General features: G+C 43.5%; 2 protein-coding genes across 4 annotated transcripts in view; both read right to left on the bottom strand.

Annotated features, from left to right (window-relative positions):
- LOC140199685 (rab3 GTPase-activating protein catalytic subunit-like) overlaps positions 1–64 on the bottom strand; it is a 71,570-nt gene extending 71,506 nt beyond the window's left edge. The window contains exon 1 of the mRNA XM_072262165.1: positions 5–64. Coding sequence (XP_072118266.1) covers positions 5–49 — 45 coding nt within the window. The 5' untranslated portion in view covers positions 50–64. The remainder of the gene's footprint in view (positions 1–4) is intronic.
- Positions 65–14,644: 14,580 nt separating this feature from the next.
- The window catches only part of rab3gap1 (RAB3 GTPase activating protein subunit 1), a 135,552-nt gene continuing 129,381 nt past the window's right edge, over positions 14,645–20,815 (bottom strand). For all 3 annotated transcript variants that reach the window (XM_072262155.1, XM_072262153.1, XM_072262154.1), the window contains 2 exons: positions 18,804–18,906; positions 14,645–15,375 (listed from right to left, as the gene is read on the bottom strand). In XM_072262155.1, the coding sequence (XP_072118256.1) occupies positions 15,133–15,375; positions 18,804–18,906 (346 nt within the window). In that variant the 3' untranslated portion in view covers positions 14,645–15,132. The remainder of the gene's footprint in view (positions 15,376–18,803; positions 18,907–20,815) is intronic.

Raw genomic sequence — 20,815 nt, 5'->3', positions numbered from 1 at the left:
CTACCTGCTGCCCGCCAAGCCCCCGGAGCCCTTTGTCAGCTGAACGCATGCGCGCTTCGGCATCCTCTACGCCTGCGCGTGTTGGCGTCTGGTCGCCGGAGGGGAGTTCTGAAGCGCGGAGGTGTCTGGGTAGGTACTGTGCCATTGAAGATGTCTGCTGGCATTGGTTCGGCCCCATATAGCTTCTTGATGCGACACGACATCAAACGTTACGGGGAGAAAGCTGAGGCGTGGGGCTGAGGAGGGGAAAAAAGGATCAGCCATGATTGAATAGCGGAGCAGACTCGATGGGCCAAATGGCCTAATTCTGCTCCTATGTCTTATGATCTTGTATGCTTTGAAACAGCTAATGCTTTTTTTTAACGTAGAAAACTTAGCAGAAAGCTCTCACAAACAATATACTCGATATCACAGAACATACAATAGTACATAGTACAGTACAGGCCCTTCGGCCCACAATGTTGTGCCGACGCTCAAATGGTCTCAGGTTAGCCTAACGTCGATGGTGGGGAAACTGCTGGAGTTAGTTATCAAAGATGTGATAACAGCACATTTGGAAAGCGGTGAAATGATCGGACAAAGTCAGCATGGATTTGTGAAAGGAAAATCATGTCTGACGAATCTCATAGAACTTTTTGAGTATGTAACTAGTAGAGTGGATAGGGGAGAACCTGTGGATGTAGTATATTTGGATTTTCAGAAGGCTTTTGACAAGGTCCCACACAGGAGATTAGTGTGCAAACTTAAAGCACACGGTATTGGGGGTAAGGTATTGGTGTGGGTGGAGAGTTGGTTAGCAGACAGGAAGCAACGAGTGGGAATAAACGGGACCTTTTCAGAATGGCAGGCGGTGACTAGTGGAGTACCGCAAGGCTCAGTGCTGGGACCCCAGTTGTTTACAATATATATTAATGACTTGGATGAGGGAATTAAATGCAGCATCTCCAAGTTTGCGGATGACACGAAGCTGGGCGGCAGTGTTAGCTGTGAGGAGGATGCTAAGAGGATGCAAGGTGACTTGGATAGGTTGGGTGAGTGGGCAAATTCATGGCAGATGCAATTTAATGTGGATAAATGTGAAGTTATCCACTTTGGTGGCAAAAATAGGAAAACAGATTATTATCTGAATGGTGGCCGATTAGGATAAGGGGAGGTGCAACGAGACCTGGGTGTCATTATACACCAGTCATTGAAAGTGGGCATGCAGGTACGGCAGGTGGTGAAAAAGGCGAATGGTATGCTGGCATTTATAGCGAGAGGATTCGAGTACAGGAGCAGGGAGGTACTACTGCAGTTGTACAAGGCCTTGGTGAGACCACACCTGGAGTATTGTGTGCAGTTTTGGTCCCCTAATCTGAGGAAAGACATCCTTGCCATAGAGGGAGTACAAAGAAGGTTCACCAGATTGATTCCTGGGATGGCAGGACTTTCATATGAAGAAAGACTGGATGAACTGGGCTTGTACTAGTTGGAATTTAGAAGATTGGGGGGGATCTGATTGAAACGTATAAGATCCTAAAGGGATTGGACAGGCTAGATGCAGGAAGATTGTTCCCGATGTTGGGGAAGTCCAGAACGAGGGGCCACAGTTTGAAGATAGAGGGGAAGCCTTTTAGGACCGAGATTAGGAAAAACTTCTTCACACGGAGAGTGGTGAATCTGTGGAATTCTCTGCCACAGGAAGCAGTTGAGGCCAGTTCATTGGCTATATTTAAGAGGGAGTTAGATATGGCCCTTGTGGCTACGGGGGTCAGGGGGTATGGAGGGAAGGCTGGGGCGGGGTTCTGAGTTGGATGATCAGCCATGATCATAATAAATGGCGGTGCAGGCTTGAAGGGCCCAATGGCCTACTCCTGCACCTATTTTCTATGTTTCTATACCCCTTCCCCACACGAAACCACCACGGTGGGCTTCACAGCTGAACAAGTGAGAAGACAGCTGAAACGTCTCAACCCAAGCAAGGCTGCAGAACCAGATGGTGTCAGTACCAGGGTGCTCAAGCCTGTGCCCCTCAGCTATGTGGAGTACTTCGCCATGTATTCAACCTGAGCCTGAGGCTCCGGAAGGTTCCTGTACTGTGGAAGACGTCCTGCCTCGTCCCTGTGCCGAAGACGCCGCGCCCCAGCGGCCTCAATGACTACAGACCGGTGGCATTGACCTCCCAATCATGAAGACCCTGGAGAGACTTGTTCTGGAGCTGCCCTGGCCTATGGTCAGGCCACACTTAGATCTCCTCCAGTTCGCCTACCAGCCCCGACTAGGAGTTGAGGATGCCATCGTCTACCTGCTGAACCATGTCTACGCCCACCTGGACAAGCCAGCGAGCGCTGTGAGGGTCATGTTTTTTGACTTCTCCAGTGCGTTCAACACCATCCGCCCTGATCTGCTGGGGGGAGAAGCTGACAGCAATGCAGGTGGATGCTTCCCTGGTATCATGGATTCTTGATTACCTGACTGGCAGACCACAGTACGTGTGCTTGCAACACTGTGTGTCCGACAGAGTGATCAGCAGCAATGGGGCTCCACAGGGGACTGTCTTGTCTCTCTTTCTCTTCACCATTTACACCTCGGACTTCAACTACTGCACAGAGTCTTGTCATCTTCTGAAGCTTTCTGATGACTCTGCCATAGTTGGATGCATCAGCAAGGGAGATGAGGCTGAGTACAGGGCTACGGTAGGAAACTTTGTCACATGGTGTGAGCAGAATTATCTGCAGCTTTATGTGAAAAAGACTAAGGAGCTGGTGGTAGACCTGAGGAGAGCTAAGGTACCTGTGAACCCTGTTTCCATCCAGGGGGTCAGTGTGGACATGGTGGAGGATTACAGGTACCTGGGGATACGAATTGACAATAAACTGGACTGGTCAAAGAACACTGAGGCTGTCTACAAGAAGGGTCAGAGCCGTCTCTATTTCCTGACAAGACTGAGGTCCTTTAACATCTGCCGGACGATGCTGAGGATGTTCTACGAGTCTGTGGTGGCCAGTGCTATCATGTTTGCTGTTGTGTGCTGGGGCAGCAGGCTGAGGGTAGCAGACACCAACAGAATCAACAAACTCATTCGTAAGGCCAGTGATGTTGTGGGGATGGAACTGAACCCTCTGATGGTGGTGTCTGAAAAGAGTATGCTGTCTAAATTGCATGCCATCTTGGTCAATGTCTCCCATCCACTACATAATGTACTGAGTGGGCACAGGTGTACATTCAGCCAGAGACTCATTCCACCGAGATGCAGCACAGAGCATCATAGGAAGTCATTCCTGCCCGTGGCCATCAAACTTTACAACTCCTCCCTTGGAGGGTCAGACACCCTGAGCCAATAGGCTGGTCCTGGACTTATTTCATAATTTACTGGCGTAATTTACATATTACTATTTAACTATTTATGGTTCTATTACTATTTATTATTTATGGTGCAACTGTAACAAAAAACAATTTCCCCCAGGATAAATAAAGTATGACTATGAAACCCTGCCTCCCATATAACCCCCCCCCCACCTTAAATTCCTCCATATACCTGTCTAGTCGTCTCTTAAACTTCACTAGTGTATCTGCCTCCACCACTGACTCAGGCAGTGCATTCCACACACCAACCACTCTCTGAGTAAAAAACCTTCCTCTAATATCCCCCTTCAACTTCCCACCCCTTACCTTAAAGCCATGTCCTCTTGTATTGAGCAGTGGTGCCCTGGGGAAGAGGTGCTGGCTATCCACTCTATCTATTCCTCTTAATATCTTGTACACCTCTATCATGTCTCTTCTCATCCTCCTTTTCTCCAAAGAGTAAAGCCCTAGCTCCCTTAATCTCTGATCATAATCCATACTCTCTAAACCAGGCAGCATCCTGGTAAATCTCTTCTGTACCCTTTCCAATGCTTCCACATCCTTCCTATAGTGAGGTGACCAGAACTGGACACAGTACTCCAAGTGTGGCCTAACCAGAGTTTTATAGAGCTGCATCATTACCTTGTGACTCTTAAACTCTATCCCTCGACGTAAAAAGCTAACACCCTATAAGCTTTCTTAACTACCCAATCTACCTGTGAGGCAACTTTTAGGGATCTGTGGACATGTACCCCCAGGTATCTCTCCTCCCCCACACTACCAAGTATCCTGCCACTTACTTTGTACTCTGCCTTGGAGTTTGTCCTTCCAAAGTGTACCACCTCACACTTCTCCAGGTTGAACTCCATCTTCTCGGCACACTTCTGCATCCTATCAATGTCTTGCTGCAATCTTCGACAATCCCCTACACTATCTACAACACCACCAACCTTTGTGTTGTCTGCAAACTTCCAACCCACCCTTCTACCCCCACATCCAGGTCATTAATAAAAATCACAAAAAGGTGAGGTCCCACCTTGTGGGACACCACTAGTCACAACCCTCCAATCCGAATGTACTCCTTCGACCACGACCCTCTGCCTTCTGCAGGCAAGCCAATTCTGAATCCACCTGGCCAAACTTCCCTGGATCCCATGCCTTCTGACTTTCTGAATAAGCCTACTGTGTGGAACCTTGTCAAATGCCTTACTAAAATCCATGTAGATCACATCCACTGCACTACCCTCATCCATATGCGTGGTCACCTCCTCAAAGAACTCTTATCAGGCTTGTTCGACACGTTCTGCCATTCACAAAACCATGCTGACTGTCCCTGATCGGACCATGATTCTCTAAATGTCCACAGGTCCTATCTCTAAGAATCTTTTCCAACAGGCATGCTGTGTGTCAAATGCCAAAGTCCAATCCACTTACAACTGTTGATATAAAATACAGGAGATCTCCAAATGTTGAATATATAGAGCACACACACAATGGATTTAAGGGGAAGTTGAGTCAACAGAGGAAGAGAAAAGAAAAGAACATCGTTACAGGGTACTGGGAGGAGACTGAACAGGAATACTGACAGGGACCGCTAGACAGACTGGTCTCTCTATTGTACATTTTACAGTCAGTAAGAAACCAGAAACACAAACTTTTAATATAAATTGGCACTGATTTATTTATTGACAGATCTATAATATTTAACTCCAGGTTAATTAAAGGCTAATATAATCAGAACAAACTGCTCCCGGTGACCAGTGATGAACAACAGCAATAACTGCAGAATCTGATACCAACAGTCACTCTTCAACTTATGACTGGATTCACCAACTGTAAAGGTTGAATAATTAATATAGAATTATTTAAATTGCCTCCCTGTGTGAACCTGCTGCTGTTTGAGCAGTTGGGATGATGGAGAAAGCCTTTGTTCACACAGGCCAATTGTGCAGCCTCTCAGTATGAACTCGCTACTGCCTCACAAGGTGGGATAACTGAGTAAATCTCTTCCCACAAACTGAACAGGTGAACAGTCTCTCCCCAGTGAGAACTGACAGGTAGGTCTGCAGGTGGGATGACCCAGTGAATCCCTTCCCACATTCTGAGTATGTGAATGGCCTCTCCCCATTGTGAACTCGCTGGTATGCCTGCGGGTGGGATGACCAAGTGAATCCCTTCCCACATTCAGAGTATGTGAACGGCCTCTCCCCAGTGTGTACTTGTAGGTTGTATGACCAAGTGAATCCCCTACCATAGATGAAGCAGATAAACAGTCTGTCCCCACTGTGAAATCGCTGGTGTGCCTGGAGGTTAGACAAAACAGAAAATCTATTTCCACTGTCTGAGCAGGTGAATGAGTTCTTCACAGAGGGAACTCGCTGCTGTCTCTTCGGGAAGGATGAACTATTGAATCCCTTCGGACACACGGAACAGCTGAATGGTCTGTCTCATGTGAGCTTGCTGGTGTCAGAAGGTTGGATGACCAAGTTATTACCTTCCTGCATTCAGAGCAGGTGAATGGCTTTTCTCCACTGAACTCACTGGTGTGTCAGCAAATGAGATGATAGAGATTAGCCCTGTCCACAGATAGAGCCGACAAACTGTCTCTCCCTTCTGTGAAATCACTGCTGTGTCTGCAAGTGAGATGACTGTGAATCCTTTCCCACACTTGAAGCAGGTGAACAGCCTGTCACTCCTGTGAATTTTCTTATATAACTTAAACAGACTGTAGATGCCAGATGAATCACTTCCTGCAGTCAGAGCAGATGAACTATCTCTGTGTAGTGAAACTAATATATCTTCAGGCTGGATGACTGAGTAGATCTTCTCCCACACACAGTAGGTAAATGGCCTCTCTCCAGCATGAACTCACTGGTATTTCTGTGGTTGGCCTCAGTACTCCCACAACCAGGTTCAAGAACAGTTATTACCCCTCAACTATGAGGGTCTTGAACCAGAGGTGATAACTTCACTCAATTTCACTTGCCCCATCATTGAATTGGTCCAACAACTTTGGACTCACTATTTATTTATTACTATATTTTCTCAGCTCAAGGTGGTAAACTTTCAAAAGGACTAGAATATAAAAGCAGGGATGTCGTGTTAAGACTTTATAAAGCACTGGCGAGACCTCACTTGGAGTATTGTGAGCAGTTTTGGGCCCCTCATCTTAGAAAGGATGTGCTGAAACTGGAAGGGGTTCAAAGGAGTTTCACAAAAATGATCCCGGCTTTGAAGGGCTTGTCACATGAAGAGCATTTGATGGCTGTGGGCCTGTATTCACTGGAATTCAGAAGACTGAGGAGTAACCACATTGAAACCTATTGAATGGTGAAAGTCCTCGATAGAGTGGATGTGGAGAGGTTGTTTCCTATGTAGGAGTGTCTAAGACCAGATGACACATCCTTAGAATAGACGGGTGTCCTTTTAGAACAGATATAGAAACATAGAAAATAGGTGCAGGAGTAGGCCATTCAGCCCTTCGAGCCTGCACCGCCATTTATTATGATCATGGCTGATCATCCAACTCAGAACACCGCCCCAGCCTTCCCTCCATACCCCCTGACCCCCGTAGCCACAAGGGCCATATCTAACTCCCTCTTAAATATAGCCAATGAACTGGCCTCAACTGTTTCCTGTGGCAGAGAATTCCACAGATTCACCACTCTCTGTGTGAAGAAGTTTTTCCTAATCTCAGTCCTAAAAGGCTTCCCCTCTATCCTCAAACTGTGACCCCTCGTTCTGGACTTCCCCAACATCGGGAACAATCTTCCTGCATCTAGCCTGTCCAATCCCTTTAGGATCTTATACGTTTCAATCAGATCCCCCCTCAATCTTCTAAATTCCAATGAGTACAAGCCCAGTTCATCCAGTCTTTCTTCATATGAAAGTCCTGCCATCCCAGGAATCAATCTGGTGAACCTTCTCTGTACTCCCTCTATGGCAAGGATGTCTTTCCTCAGATTAGGGGACCAAAACTGCACACAATACTCCAGGTGTGGTCTCATCAAGGACTTGTACAACTGCAGTAGTACCTCCCTGCTCCTGTACTCAAATCCTCTCGCTATAAATGCCAGCATACCATTCGCCTTTTTCACCGCCTGCTGTACCTGCATGCCCACTTTCAATGACTGGTGTATAATGACACCCAGGTCTTGTTGCACCTCCCCTTTTCCTAATCGGCCACCATTCAGATAATAATCTGTTTTCCTATTTTTGCCACCAAAGTGGATAACTTCACATTTATCCACATTAAATTGCATCTGCCATGAATTTGCCCACTCACCCAACCTATCCAAGTCACCCTGCATCCTCTTAGCATCCTCCTCACAGCTAACACTGCCGCCCAGCTTCGTGTCATCCGCAAACTTGGAGATGCTGCATTTAATTCCCTCATCCAAGTCATTAATATATATTGTAAACAACTGGGGTCCCAGCACTGAGCCTTGCGGTACTCCACTAGTCACTGCCTGCCATTCTGAAAAGGTCCCGTTTATTCCCACTCGTTGCTTCCTGTCTGCTAACCAACTCTCCACCTACACCAATACCTTACCCCCAATACCATGTGCTTTAAGTTTGCACACCAATCTCCTGTGTGGGACCTTGTCAAAAGCCGTCTGAAAATCCAAATATACCACATCCACTGGTTCTCCCCTATCCACTCTACTAGTTACATCCTCAAAAAATTCTATGAGATTCGTCAGGCATGATTTTCCTTTCACAAATCCATGCTGACTTTGTCCGATCATTTCACCGCTTTCCAAATGTGCTGTTATCACATCCTTGATAACTGACTCCAGCAGTTCCCCCACCACCGACGTTAGGCTAACCGGTCTATAATTCCCCGGTTTCTCTCTCCCTCCTTTTTTAAAAAGTGGAGTTACATTAGCTACCCTCCAATCCTCAGGAACTAGTCCAGAATCTAACGAGTTTTGAAAAATTATCACTAATGCATCCACTATTTCTTGGGCTACTTCCTTAAGCACCCTGGGATGCAGACCATCTGGCCCTGGGGATTTATCTGCCTTCAATCCCTTCAATTTACCTAACACCACTTCCCTACTAACATGTATTTCGCTCAGTTCCTCCATCTCACTGGACCCTCTGTCCCCTACTATTTCTGGAAGATTATTTATGTCCTCCTTAGTGAAGACAGAACCAAAGTAATTATTCAATTGGTCTGCCATGTCCTTGCTCCCCATAATCAATTCACCTGTTTCTGTCTGCAGGGGACCTACATTTGTCTTTACCAGTCTTTTCCTTTTTACATATCTATAAAAGCTTTTACAGTCCATTTTTATGTTGCCTGCCAGTTTTCTCTCATAATCTTTTTTCCCCTTCCTAATTAAGCCCTTTGTCCTCCTCTGCTGAACTCTGAATTTCTCCCAGTCCTCAGGTGAGCCACTTTCTCTGGCTAATTTGTATGCTTCTTCTTTGGAATTGATACTATCCCTAATTTCTCTTGTCAGCCACAGTATGAGGAATTTCTTTAGCTGGAGAGTGGTAAATGTGGCATTCATTACCACAGGCAGCTGTAGAGGCCAAGCGTTTATGTATATTTCAGGCAGAGGCTGACAGTTTCTTAATTGGTCAGAGCATGAAGGGATACAGGGAGAAGGTAGAAGATTGGGACAGAGAAGGAAAATGGATCAAGCCGTGATGAAATGGTACAGCAGACTCAATGGGCCAAATGGCCTAATTCTGCTCCTATGTCTTATGGTCTAAAACTGAGCCTAAGAAGAACATAGTAACCTGCTTCAATGACTATATCCAGAAGCACTTACATCCATAGAGATTAAGTGTTTTGAGAGGTTGATAATGAAATATATCAACTTCTGCCCGAGAAGCAACTTGGATCTAATTTGCCTACTGGCACAACAGGTACACAGCAGATGTCATTTCATTAGCTATACTCTCAATCCTGGAACATCTGGACAGCAAAGCTGTATAATTCAGGATTTTCTTTATCAACTACAGCTTGGAATTCAATACTATCATCCCCTCAAAACTGATCAATAAGCTTCAAGACCTTGGCCTCAATACCTCCTTTTACAATTGGATTCTCAATTTCCTCATTTGCAGACCGCAGTCAGTTTGGATTGGCAGCATCTCCTCCACAAGCTCCATCAGCATAGCTGCACCACAAGATTATGTGCTTCACCCCCTGCTCTACTCTACAGCAAGACCCCAGCTGATTATCTTCAGAAACAGGAAACTTGGGGTCCATGAACCAATCCTCATCAGAGGTGGAGAGGGTCAGCAAATTTAAATTCTTTGGTGTTAGATCATTTCAGAGGACCAGTCTTGGGCCCAGCACTTAAGTAATTTGCAAAGAAAGCACAGCAGTGCCTCTACTTCCTTACAAGTTTGCAAGAAGTCAGCATGACATCGAGAGCTTTTACAAACTTCTGTGGATATGTGGTGGAATATTGACTGGCTGCATCACAGCTTGGTATGGAAACACCAATGCCCTGGAAGAGAAAATCTTACATAAAATAGTGAATATGGCACAGTCCATGACAGGTAAAGCTCTCCACACCATTGAGCACAACTACATGGAGTGCTGTTGCAGGAAAGTGGCATACATCATTACGGACCCCGAACACCTAGGCCATGCTCTCTTCTTGCCACTACCACCAAGCAGCAGCTACAGGAGCCTCAGGACTCACACCACCAGTTCAAGCACTACAAACAAAATGCTGGAGGAAGTCAGCTGGAGAGGTGGTACCTATGGAAAAGAGCAGACAATGTTTTGGGCCAAGGTCTCAGGCTGAAGTGTTGACTGTTCTCTTTTCCATAGATGCTGCCTGGCCCACTGAGTTCCTCCAGCATTCTGTGTGTGTTGCTTGGATTTCCAGCATCTGCAGATTTTCTGTTGTTTGTGACTGGACCAAATTCAAGAACAGTTATTACCCGTCAACTATCAGGATTTTGAACCAGAGGAGATAACTTCATTTGTCACTGAACTGTTCCCACAACCTGTGGTCTCACTTTCAGAATCAGAATCAAGTTTAGTATCACTGGCATATATCATGAAGCTTGTTAACATTACATCAGCAGTACAATGAAATACATATATAACCATATAACAATTACAGCACGGAAACAGGCCACCTCGACCCTTCTAGTCCATGCCGAACTCTTACCCTCTCCTAGTCCCACCGACCTGCACTCAGCCCATAACCCTCCATTCCTTTCCTGTCCATATATCTATCCAATTTAACTTTAAACGACAACATAGAACCTGCCTCAACCACTTCTGCTGGAAGCTCATTCCACACAGCTACCACTCTCTGAATAAGGAAACTCCCCCTCATGTTACCCCTAAAATTTTGTCCTCTATAACTCTCAACTCATGTCCTCGTTTGAATCTTCCCCACTCTCAGTGGAAAAAGTCTAACACATCAACTCTATCAATCCCCCTCATAATTTTAAACACCACTATCAAGTCCCCCCTCAACCTTCCACGCTCCAAAGAATAAAGACCTAACTTATTCAACCTTTCTCTGTAACTTAGGAGATGAAACCCAGGCAACATTTTAGTAACCTCCTCTGTACTCTCTCAATTTTATTGACATCTTTCCTATAATTTGGTGACCAGAACTGTACACAATACTCCAGATTTGGCCTTACCAATGCCTTATACAAATTCAAATTTGTGACAAATAAATATAGAGAAAAAAACAATTACAGTATGTATGTAGTGTTCCTGGGTTCAATGTCCATTTAGAAACGAGATGATAGAGGGGAAGAAGCTGTTCCTGAATAATTGAGTATGTGTCTTCAAGTCTCTGTCCCTATTTCCCAATGGTAACAATGAGAAGATCGCATGTCCTGGGTGTTGGTGTCTTAAGGCACCGCTCCTTGAAGATATCTTGGATACTACGGAGGCTGGTACCCATGATAGAGCTGACTAATCTTACAAGTTTCTGCAACTTACTTCAATGTTGTGCAGTAGCCCCCCGCCCCCCACCAGATGTTGATGCAGCCAGTCAGAATGTTCTCCACAGTACATTTGTAGAAGCTTTCAAGTGTTTTAGTAGACAAACCAAATGTCTTCAGTCGCCTAATGAAATATAGTCGCTGCCTTGCTTTCTTTATAGCAGCATCAATATGTTGCTTTCGGGTTAGGTCCTCAGAGATATTGACACCCAGGAACTTGAAATTGATCACTCTCTCTACTTCAGATACCTCTATGAGGACTGGTGGATGTTCCCTTGTCATACACTTTAAGCCCACAATCAGCTCTTTGGCCTTACTGATGTGGAGTGCAGGGTTGTTGCTGCAAACACCTTGATGACAAAATGACATGACTCCATCTTATTTTGTCAATATTTATCGTTTCCTGAAGTCCGACGCTGATGCCACTACACCACCAGCCGGTCTGTCCCGAGTACGAATCCAGCTGGCTCCCCTGCACACTTTCCATCCGTGCTGGGTTACGAGCTGGTGATCTCTTCGGAAACTCACCCGGCAGAAGGCAATGGCAAACCTCTGCTGTGACTTGCCTCGTACGCAGTTCCCCACTATGTCAGAGAGGCGTGGAGGGAAATTGTCCGCTAACCGGAGAAACTCCAGATGCAACCGACCTTTACTTTTTATTATTTATAATTATCTTTTCCCCCTTTATTTTTGTATTTGCAGTTTGTCGTCTTTTTCACACTAGTTATCCACCCTGTAGTATGGTCTTTATTAATTCTGTTGTGGTTATTAGTATTATTGAGTATGCCCACAAGAAAATGAATGTCAGGGTTGTATATGGTGACATGGAGTACATGTACTTTGATAATAAATTTACTTTGCCATTTTATGGGGGATACAAGTGTATAGGAACAGTGTGGTGTAAAGGAACTAGAAGTGGTGGCAAAGCTCCAGAGTTGATGAGATTAGTGAAGTAACCATATAATTAACAGCGGCCTGATGGCCTAAAGAAAGGACTTTTTCAAGGGGAGATTAAGCAAGAGGAGGCGTCTGACAGTTGCCACCTGGGATCACGTCTGGGGTTCGGCGTGACCTGTACAAAAGTGATCGGTTGCACCTGGACCCGAGGGGGACCAATATTCTAGCAGGCAGGATCCGGAGTGAATTGACTTTATTTCTTACGTCCGTCACATACGTAAAAGTCTTTACGTCTTCTGAATGCACAATGTGCAAATTATAGTAATTTGTAATAGCATGTACAACAGGACACTCAAATATAGCTCAGAAGTATAATTGCATCAGAGTGAACTAATCAGTCTGATGGCCTGGTGGAAGAAGCTGCCCCAGAGCCTATTTGGCCTGGCTTTAACGCCGTGGTACCATTCCCCAGATGGTAGTAACTGCAACAGTTTGTTGTTGGGGTAACTTGTGTCCCCAATGATCCTTCAGGCCCTTTTTATGCGCCTGTTGGTGTAACTGTCCTGAATAATGGGAAGTTCACATCTACAGATGCACTTGGCTGTCCACACCACTCTCTGTATTTCTCTACGACTGAAGGAAATGCAGTTCCCATACCAGGCAGTGATGCTCTCAATTGTGCCCCTGTACAAAGTCCTTAGGAACTGGCGACTCCTGTTGAACTTCTTCAGCCATCTGAGGTGAAAGAGGCACTGTTGTGCTTTTTCCACCACCCAGCTGTATGTACACACCAAGTGAGGTCCTCAGTGATGTGAACACCGAGGAACTTAAAGCTGTTCACCCTCTCAACCCCAGATCCATTCATGTGAATAGGGGTGAGCCTGTCTCCATTGCTCCTGTAGTCCACAACCAACTCCTTTGTTTTTGCGACATTGAGGGAGAGGTTGCTTTCTTAACACCAGTGTGTCAGGGTGATGACTTCTTCTCTGTAGGCTGCCTTCTTATTATTTGCGATCAACATAGTATCGTCAGGAAATTTAATTAGCAGATTGGAGCTGTGGATGACGATGCAATCATGGGTATACAGAGAGTAAATGAGGGGGCTTAGGACACAGCCCTGAGGGGCACCTTTGTTGAGGGTCAGAGGGGCCTTCACCCTGCCTTGTGCAGCTCAGATTGTCAGCAAGTGGTAAGAGTGGGCTCCTTTACCTCTGCTCCTCTAACCCAGAGCACAAGAGCCCCCCAGGGCTGTCCTGAGCTCCCTCTTTTACTTTCTGTACACCCATGACTGTCACCATCCACTGCTCCACTCTAATTAAATTTGCAGATGTACTACATTGATTGGCTTATCTCAAATAATAACAAGATTTTGTGGTTTCGTTGCCTTGGTGACTTTGTGCAGATTGTAGCTACATTTCTTGAGTTCCTGTTGGTCACCAGCAATGCAAGCTCTGTGTCGTGCGCCAAGTGCTGCTCGCACAGAACAGCTGATCCAGGGTTTCATCTTATCTCATCTTACCAACCAGACCTTTATCTGCAAGTCCAAATTGTTTATATACTGTAAGTAACAAACAGCAAGGATCCCAGCACTAGTCAAAGATGATCAATTACAAAAATAATCATGTTTCTCCAAACAGCAAGTCAACTTCAGATCCAATTTGATAGGTTCTCACTTTTGAACTTCGTCAAGGCCTTACTAAAGTCAACTGCAGCAACCATGCAATGACACAAATAGTTAATCCTTTGAAAACAGTCAATTTAAAATGTGCTTGCTACCCTTGCTTAATTCAGGTGCAGATTAATTCTTCACTTTGGTTTATTGCAATAATTTCACTGCCACTTTATTAGGCTCAACTGAATTCCGATTACCTGGCTTACCACTGCTGCCATCTGAGTAAGTAACATTTTTCAGAAGCTTAAGAAAATTTGAATATCTCTTTCAGAATTTGTACGATTTTCTGCTCTCACTTCCCTGATAATAAGCAGGTCAGGCTGAATTTGTGCTTTCCTACTCTCACTGGTAGTGCTGTCACTCCCTTGCACACTAATCACAACTGTCACAAACCATCTACTCTCCACCTTCCATCTTTATTAAAGCCTCTCCAATCAGGATAAGTCTCCAGTCATCCTTTACACGATCAATGCCTCTCATCATTTTATACACAACATTGTGAAAGAGAACAAATTCCTTGTGAGCAACATGAATGTTCCAATGGATAAAAAATGCATTGTGATTATACATTGTTAAACAGAGTCTGAGTAGCCAAAAATTCACTGCAACTTACCTTCTTTTGTGTGTTCTTGCTGTGGATGCAGGTAGAGGTTTACTTTTCATCAAACTAAAGGTGGTCAGAACCTCAACTTGGGCTCAGTTGTTGAACAAACATTGTTTTTATAAATTAAAACAACAAATAATTCTGCTCTGCAGAGGCAATACATTTTTGCTATTACTGAATTGTAACCACATTTTTGACTACAATACTATTTGTAATTTGTATGATTTATTGATGCAATAAAAATATTTTAAAGCACCTACACCAGAAAACTTATACTACTGTTGAATACAAGGTACAAGCTGGGATCTTTTGTGGCCATTCCAAACTCTCTCCAGGACTGCAGTAAGTTCTGTCCTGCACTCAGCAGACCATTCAATGAAGTAATGACTGTCAGACATATTCAATACAGAGTTAAGTTTATAAGTAACATTTTACATTTGATCATATATAACTACAGTTACTTTTGTTTTGAAACATTGTTCAAACATTTCTGCTTTTGCCAAATTCTTTCTATTGTGAAATTTTACCAGAATCACTGCTAGTGTGCATGTCCTTGAATATTAATGAAGTACTAGATTAACTTTGAGAAACTTAGCAACTTCAGCTAAAGCATGTTTATTTACTAAAGTGTGTAAAATGTAGGAACAACACCAAAATAGTTGTGAATGACCATATTTTAATTAAATTATCTATATCAGAAGAATGACGTGTCGGATGAAAACGCACCAGCTAGACGGAATTCATCTTTTAACAAAACACAGTACATGCGTTGTGGTAAAGACCTTGAGTATGGTGCAGGGCGAGGCACAGTTGTCCGAAGAATTATTTCTCGTCCAGTTGGCAGAGGAAATTCTGATGCTGCTCCTGGACTTGATTTGTGCTCATCAGAAGAACTTTGCTTTACGGGTTCATCATCAACTGGACTCAGAGTTGGAGCCTTGAAGATAGAAGAGATTTTTTTTTACCAATATAGGAAAAGAAACCTGGTCAGTAGTTGCAATTGATTTACTAAAGTATTGATAATGATAGCTTTTATTTACAAAAATAACTCAAAACAAGAATTATAGCTACAGAATTTCATGTGACAGCTGGATTTGAAATTAGCCAAACATGTAGATGCTAAAATTGATATTGATAAAATTACTTTGTTTCGGAAGGCTTGGACTTAAAAAAAAACCTCTATATCTCAAGCTCCAATTCCAGATTTGCAGTTTTTAAAATGAATGCTCTTTCCCCAAATGAAGTTTGAATGAACATTCTAAACAAGTTCAAATGCTAAACAGCGAGTGAGCATTATGAAAGTTAAAGGAAAAATTGTAACTGGATTAGAATATGAATGGTTCCATTTCAATAGTATTTAAACCCATGGGGAAATAACTTCTATAATGATAAATATTATCCAAATGGCCTGATCCATTAAAGCAGATGGGTTATATCAACAAATAGAAATTAGAGAAATCAAACTGGAACGAATGCTACATGGCTGCCATTTATGCATTCTCCCCAAAAGAAATGTGCATCTACATGAGGCATGACATGAAGGGTGCTGGAAGAGAACAGTTGGTTGTTACCTCTTCAGTAGATTCAGAAAGCTTGAGAAGGGGTGAAATAAAAGTCGTGTTAGGAAAAAATCAATGATGAAAGGAAAAATCAAATCAGATGGTCAAAAGGTCAAAATACCTCAAGGAAATACAAAACACTAAAACATAGTTATTTAGTAACATGATAAAATTATCATTATTTACACAAGTTATTCATCGTCAGTTACTATATACAGTACCCTGAAAAAGTATTCATCCCACAACCCTTGTATTACAACCAAGGAATTTTGATCAACTTAACTGAGTTTTTATGTGAATCACATGCTCCTTTTTCTCCTCCACAGCAGAGCACCCCCCACCAAAAATATACAGTGAAAATTGTAAAGCATGAAAAACTAAAAATTCAAGAACTGAAATGTCAGTAGTTCAAAAGTATTCATCCCTTTGCTCAGTACTTGGTTGAACCACATCTCAAAGCTATTACAACCAGCAGGCTCTATTAGCTTTGCACAATGTAATGGAACAAGATTTGCCCATTCCTTCTTACAAAATTGCTCAAGTTGTGCTAGGTTAGTTGGGGAGTGCCAGTAGACAACAATCTTGGTCTTGCCAGAGATGTTAGTTAGATTTAAGGTCAGGACTCTGATTGGGCTACTCAAGAACATCATTTTTCTTCATTTGAAGCCACTCCATGGTTGCTCTGGCAGTGTGCTTTGGGTCATTGTCCTGCTGAAAGACAAACTTCCTCCCCAGTTTAAGCTTTCTGGGCAGACGCCATCAGATTTTAACCAGGCTCTCTCTCTCTCTCTCTATTTAGCAGCATTCATCTTCCCATCAATCATCACCAGATTTCCAGTCCCTGCTGCAGAAAAGCACCCCCATAGCATGATGCTACCATCACTTAGGACATACTATTAAGACGTGGAAGGCTCAACACTATTTGGTCTGAGTGGTGTAAATCTAATACTGAACATAAGAACATAAAACCGTAAGAAATAGGAGCAGGAGGCAGCCATCTGGCCCGTCGAGCCTGCTCCAGCATTCAATAAGATCATGGCTGATCTGGCCATGAACTCATCTCCACCTACCTGCCTTTTCCCCATAACCCTTAATTCCCCCGCACAACAGCCAGGTAACACCAGCCCTGCTGTAAAGTATGGTGGAGGTAGCATGATGCTACATGCATGCTTTTCAGAAATCTGGTCAGAATTGATGGGATGATGTATACTGCTAAACTGGGGAGGAAGTCTGTCTTTCAGCAGTACTGCCAGAGTAACCAAGGGTTGGTTCCAAATGAAGAAAACTGATGTCCTTCAGTGGCCCAGAGTCCCAACCTTAACCCGATCAAACATCTCTGGCAAGACCACAAGATTGCTGTCCTCTGCCGCTCCCCAACTAACCCAGCACCGCTTGAGCAATTTTGCGAGGAATGGGCAAATCTAGCTCCACTACATGGAGCAAAGTTTACATAGATTTATCCAAAAAGACTACTGGCTGTAATGATCTACGAGAGGTGCTTTTTTATTAAATTCATGAAAGGGGTATAAACCTAAAAACAACTTATTCAGATGCAGACCTTTACTAAGAAAGTATTTGCCAAACTGCCCATTGCTACATTTGGGCATCATGTTTAAAGTTCCTGGGTATGTTTTCTTTGGTTACACAGTGGAATCCATTAAAATGAACAAGCTGTCGATCAGCAAGAAAAAATGCACATCTTGTCACCTCAGAAATAACATGCTGATCAGTATATACATGTTGCAGTTTTCATTATTATTTATCACTGAATAGTTAATCTTTCAACTATGACATTTTTTTGTTTGTTTATTCACATTGCTGGCATTGGACCTTACTTACACGAGAAACATGAATTTTAAGACTTGCTTTTTAAGGCTGTCCTTGTCTAATATATTGATAGTTACAATACAGGGCATGCACTTTACGATCCATGTACAGTTGCATTTCTCTTGGTAAAAGAAGTTGGTTTTGTTCTCCAGATATATAAGGAACAGAGAACAAAAGAACACTTATAATGTAAAGCAGGAACAGCAATAAGACTAGATATAGGATTACTTAAATTCCAAATGCACTTCACCATATGAGGACAATGGCAGAATATTTGGTTCAATTCTTAATCTGAACAACTCTGACACAGAGCAGTCACTTGAGCAACTAAACACATGTTGTTCCTTCTGAAAAGTAGGGAAGTATTATTCTTTTCAATTGAAAATGTTTGTATTCAGTGAAACCACTGTCCATTTAGCTTAGGGCAGAATGTCTAACAATGTATTTGTGAGGTTACTTTTGTTTACAATCCCTGTACAACACTTTACAAATAGTGAATATCATGAATTTCTCATGACTGATTGTTGTTTTAATGTCAAAAATCAAACCAACGGTTCAATTTTTTAAAATGGGAAATTGATCCCTCCCTAAAATTCTACCTTACCTTGAAAGAACAATTGACACAGGCAGGGAGAAAGATAATCTTACCTTGCTGTAAGGCATGGTACTAGACAAACTAGGCAGCTGATTTTTTTTAAAAAGGTTGAACGGTTCAAGTGACATTGTCCAAGGAGTGTTGCACAGAACATTATCGTAAAAGTGAAATGTAACACCCAAATATGTGTTGCAACATATGTGAATCTCCCTTCCAGTAAGTTACAAAGATGCTTTCAAAAGCCAGGCAATGTGTTTCTGTTTAGTATAGTGTTTAAAAATGCTGTATTCCATTTCTTCATTAAGTACCTTATTCCATTTTAAAGATCATTCACTAACTAATTTCAGAATCAAACCTAGATACACAATTTCAGTTTATTCTTACCCTCTGTGCATTAACAAATAGTTTGTAAATGGTGTTCCCTGTAGGCCCTCCTCCTGCTCCATTTACAAGCACTTCTGGCTGGTCTAAAAGACAGCTCACAAACCTAATAAAATATTAAGATGGTGAATCACAAAGTTTCCAATCATGAGCAACACACACAAAATGCTAGAGGAACTCAGCATCCAAGGAAATGAATACATTTTGACATTTGGGCTGAGACCATTATCAGGACGGGAAAGGGGGACCACTGGAATAAAAAGATGGTGGAGGGGAAGGAGTTTGGAGGCCATCTAAACAAAATATAAGCTGTTGCTCCTCTGCCCTGAGAGCGCCCTCATCACGGCAAAACAATGTAGGAACAGGAATGAGGGCAGAAATTAAAACAGCTAGTCACTGGGAAATTCCGCTTTTGGCAGATGGTGCGGAAGTACTCGACAAAATGGTGCCCCAATTTACATCGGGTCTCGCCAATATAGAGGAGGCCTCTTCAGGTGCACCAGATATAACAGACGACCACAACAGTTCTGCAGGCGAAGTGTTACCTCACTTGGAAGGACTGTCTGGGGCCCTGAGTGGAGGGAAGGGAGGAGCTGATTAGGCAGGTGTAGCATTTTTGTTGCTTGCAGGAGCGTGTCAGGAGGGAGATGAATGGGTCAGTGATGAATGGACAAGAGAATCATGGAGGGAGCAATCCCTGTGGCACAGGGAGACTGTGTGTGTGGGTGGGGGAGGTAAAGATGTGTTTGGTGGCAGGGCACTGTTGCAGATGGTGGAAGTTGTGGAGAATGATATGTTAGATGTGGAGGCTCATGGTGGCAGGTGAGATCAAGAGGAACAGGAACACGAAAAAATCTGCAGATGGTGGAAATCCAAGCAACGCATACAAAATGCTGGAGGAACTCAGCAGACCAGGTAGCATCGATGGAAAATCTAAGTTTTTCCATAGATGATGCCTGGCCAGCTGAGTTCCTCCAGCAATTTTTGTGAGGTCAAGAGGAACTCTATCCCTGTTAAGGCAGTGGGAAGATGGGGAGAGCATGGATGTTTGGAAAATGGAGGAGTTGCGAGCAAGGGTAGCAACAATAGTGGAGGAAGGGAAACACCGTTTTTTTTTGAAGGAGAATATCTCTGATCTCCTGGACAGAGACAATGTAAGCAGAGGTGTAGGAATAGGTTTATAGAAGACCAAAAGACTTCAAGACATAGGAACAGAATTAGGCCATTTGGCCCACTGAGTCTGCTCTGCCATTCAATCATGGTTAATCCTTTTATCCCCTCCTCTGCCCCACTCCCAGGCCTTCTCCCCATAACCTTTGATGCCATGTCCAATCAAGAACCTATCAAGCTCTACCTCAATACATCCAACGACCTGGCCTCCACAGCTATCTGTGGTAAAAAAAAAAAAAAAAAAAAAAAACTTCCACAAATTCACCAGTCTCTGGCTAAAGAAATTTCACTGAATCTATGTTTTAAACGGACACACTCTATTCTGAAGCTGTGCCATCTTGTCCTAGACTCCCCCACTATGGGAAACATCCTTTCCACATCAACTTTGTCTAGGACTTTCAGCATTCGAAAGGTTTCAATGAGATTCTCCATCATTTTTCTAAATTCCAGCATGAACAGACCCAGAGCCATCAAATGTTCCTCGTTTGATACCCTCTCATTCCCAGAATCATCCTTGTGAACCCTCTCCAATGCCAGCAGATCTTTTCTTAAATGAGTCCAAAACTGTTCGCAATACTCAAGGTGAAGCCTCACCAGTGCCTTATAAAGCCTCAACATCACATCCCTGCTCTTGTATTCTAGACCTCTTGAAGTGAATGCTAACATTGCAGTTGCCTTCCTAACCACTGACTCAACCTGCAAGTAAACGTTTATGGTGTTCTGCATAAGGAGCCCCAAGTCCCTATGCATCTCAGATTTTTGGATTTCTCTCAATCTTTGTATCATCTGCAAACATGGTGAGTCAAAAGGGCAATGCTATGGTATTCATGGGAGACTTTAACATG

Source organism: Mobula birostris, chromosome 6 (genome assembly GCF_030028105.1).
Source record: "Mobula birostris isolate sMobBir1 chromosome 6, sMobBir1.hap1, whole genome shotgun sequence".
Lineage (NCBI taxonomy): Eukaryota > Metazoa > Chordata > Chondrichthyes > Myliobatiformes > Myliobatidae > Mobula > Mobula birostris.
Note: the sequence above shows the minus strand (reverse complement) of the source record. Positions and strands in the feature narration are given on the sequence as shown.